The sequence below is a fragment of the Condylura cristata genome, unplaced genomic scaffold (assembly GCF_000260355.1).
Source record: "Condylura cristata isolate star-nosed mole 26May11 unplaced genomic scaffold, ConCri1.0 scaffold00018, whole genome shotgun sequence".
Classification (NCBI taxonomy): Eukaryota; Metazoa; Chordata; class Mammalia; order Eulipotyphla; family Talpidae; genus Condylura; species Condylura cristata.
In genome coordinates, this window is record NW_004567119.1 from 37,799,572 (window position 1) to 37,802,691 (window position 3,120).

The 3,120-nt window shown below is 54.0% G+C and overlaps 1 protein-coding gene across 1 annotated transcript in view; it reads right to left on the reverse strand.

The window, feature by feature from the left end:
* The window catches only part of CSRP1 (cysteine and glycine-rich protein 1), a 21,200-nt gene that overhangs the window by 3,858 nt on the left and 14,222 nt on the right, over window positions 1–3,120 (reverse strand). The window contains exon 3 of the mRNA XM_004685260.2: window positions 749–917. Coding sequence (XP_004685317.1) covers window positions 749–917 — 169 coding nt within the window. The remainder of the gene's footprint in view (window positions 1–748; window positions 918–3,120) is intronic.

Consider the following 3,120-nt stretch of genomic DNA (forward strand, 5'->3'; position numbering starts at 1 on the left):
GGGGGTGGGGTGGGGAGGGAGACAGGCCAGCTCAGGCTGGGGAGACAGAGCCCCTACTTCTGAGCCTGAATGTCTGCTTTGGACACTGGGCTGTAGGGCCCCCAGCAAATACCTGAGCCACCAGGGCTGGCTTTTCTCATCTACAAAAAGAGAAGATTGGACTGAACAATTCTTAGGGTCACTCCCAGCCTTGACCCCTATAGAAGTGTAGGTTGTGGGCCCTCCCAGGTGGCACTGCAAGGGCACTGTAGGACGCAGCACTGCAAGCCAGCCCCAGCCGCTTCAGAGTGAGTTTGATCCCCCCCTGCCCCAAGGTGGAGGTGATCCCCATGGCCCAGCAGACCCCTCCTGACTAGCCTGCTGCTCCCCTCAGCACTGTGCTTCGTCGATCTAGCTGTTCTGCTCCCCACTCTGTCTCTGGTAGATCTTCTCACCCGCCTGCACCTTTGGCCTATACCCCAGTTCTGTATGCATAAATAAATAAATCTTTAAAAAAAACTGTAGGTTGTACTTTCCAGGCAGGATACAGTGGAGGGGGGCTGACCCCCACCCATTACTGCACCCCAAACTCCACAGATTGGCATGATACTGATGCCTTTGAAATAAACAGGTACCCCCGAGACTACCTCTGAAATCAGTGGGTTTTAGAGTGTTTAGCTAAAAATGGCTGGGAATTCGCCCCACCCAGGCGGGGGGGGGGGTTGCAGGGGGGGTTCCCCGGAGGCAGGTGGGGGAGGCCCATACTCACTCCTCGTGCTTGATGCCCAGCGACTCGCCCTTGTCGGTGCTCAGCGTGCCCGCACCCTGCCCATAGCCGTAGCCCTTCGGGCCGTACTTCTTGCCATAGCAGGATTTGCAGTATATCTCCTCACCATGCACGGCTACGGTGGTGCTGTCCAGATTCTTCTTGCAGACCACTGTGGAGGGAAGCCAGTGTGAGGGGACGGGGTGGAGCTGCTCGCTGGCCAGCCCTGCAGCAGAAGCCATGGGCCCTTTCAGGATCAGTCAGGAAATGGGAGCCTGGGAGCCAGGAGAGAGTGGAGACGGGGTGGCCCAGCCCCTGCTGCCAGGAGCCAGGGTACCTTCCTGTGTCCCATACCCTCATGCCCCTCCAGGCCGCAGGGCACTCCAAGGTCCTCAGGGCAAAGCCGAGGCTGACCCCCAGCCACAGGAAACCTGCTGAGGGCCTTCATTCTGCCCTTGACAAAGAGACCTCGTGTTCCAGCAGGAGGAATGCAATGGGAGCTTTGATAGGTCCTGAACCTTGAAAATCTTTGTCCTATGGGTACATGAAGGGTTTCTGGAAATCTACATCCTCTGAATGAAATAGACGTGGTTTAGCAGGTGGTTATGAATATTCTGGGATCACAAAAATCTTTTAACATTCCACAGGAAGTTATGGATCATCCCAGAAAGAGACATGTTCCCACACAACTTTATATAATTTTAGAGGTTTTGCAGATCTCTGAAACCCACCATCCACTTTTGGAAGTCTGTGGCCCCCACCTACAGAGACTCAGGGGTTTCTTTGTAACTTGCTCTGACTTGCCCCAACTGGTAATAATGAGGGCTGACGCTGTCCTGTTCATGAGTGATTTCAAGCTTCAGCGTTGGGGGGCAGCAGCATCAGCACCTCTGGGGTCAGAGGGAGACACTGACAGCCAGGGGCACAGGCTCCTTAAGCAGAGCTGGGATCAGATGCACAACGTTCCAGCACCCACACTTCAGTAGTCCCCTTCCCTTCTCCCCATGACGCTGGCACCTTACCTTCCCAGCACCAATCACCTTCTCGGCTGCATAGACTGCCTGGCTGCAGCGGGGGCAGCGCTCGGAGCTGCCAATCTTCTGGGCAAACTTGGATGCATTGGGGTTGGTCGTAGGCCTGTGGCCAGGCGCCCTACATGGGCAAGGAAACACAGCCGTGAGGTCCAAATGTGAGAAATACAGGTGGGACTAGCACAGGGTGGAGGTGGGGGGGTGGGGGGGGCAGGAGAGCTCTGTTCATCATGCACCAAGTGGGGTGCAGCTCATCCCCCACGACCATCACCCATTCTACAGATGGACAAACCAGGAAGCAGCACAACGTCACTTTGACTGAAACCATCATCTTTCCTCAGTCCCTAGTAAAAACACTGGAATTGACGGAAGCTTAAAGCAGAAAAGTTAGAAAGGAAACTTCTCAAGCCAGGAACAAGAGGCGAGGTAGACGTGGTTAATAAGACTTAAATGTGCCTGGGAGATGTGTAGGGGGCAGACCGGACGGACGTGGGCATGCGGACAGCTGCCTGTCATTACAAAGAACCTGCAGGCCTTACTGAGCACCCCAGCCAGACCTCAGAAGTGATAGATTTCACAATAGATAAAAGCCACAAAGGAACAAACCCTCCAAAGAACATTCTGTAAAGGTAACCCTTGCTCTGGCAAAACACAGCTCTCTGCCTACCCCTGTCTACACAGGGGCCTCTTTTTTTCTAATAAAACTACCCTTTATTTATTTATTTAAATTTTTATGTAGAAGAACTAGGGTGTTGGTGAGTGCTGCAGGGCGTGACAGGATTCACCAGGGACGGAATGGGGTGCAGAATAGGCAGGCGAACTGAAATACACTGCTGAAGGGAGCAGTGGGGGAGACAATAGCGCTAAGAGGGAACCCCCAGAATGTCAGGAGGCCCTAAGCCTACCCTTAGAAAAGGCCACATCTGCCTGTCTGAGTCCTGCAAGGTCTTTTTCCTTAGTAAACTTGCTGTGTGCCACTGAATGGGGAAACTGCCTAAATCTCTCTCAGATTTTGAACCCTAAGGACCCCACTTGCTGAACCGCTGCATCTGAACCCCATCAGAATCACTTAACACCTCATTTGCTGAGACTGCCCGCTCTGTCCCCCTCCCTGCAGCCAGCCCATCATCAGCCCATCATTAGTCTATGACAGATCACATTGCCCCACCCAGCAATGACCTTGGCTGAAATGTGCTAATCCCTTCCCCCACCCCACCCCAAGGGCCAAGGAACTGTCCCACTGACTAACTGCATGTCAGAGGTCAAGGGGTGCTGGGGACCAAGTGATACCAGTGGTATTGCCAAGGAAAAGACGTGACTTCCCCTTGGCGGGGAGCTGGGGGT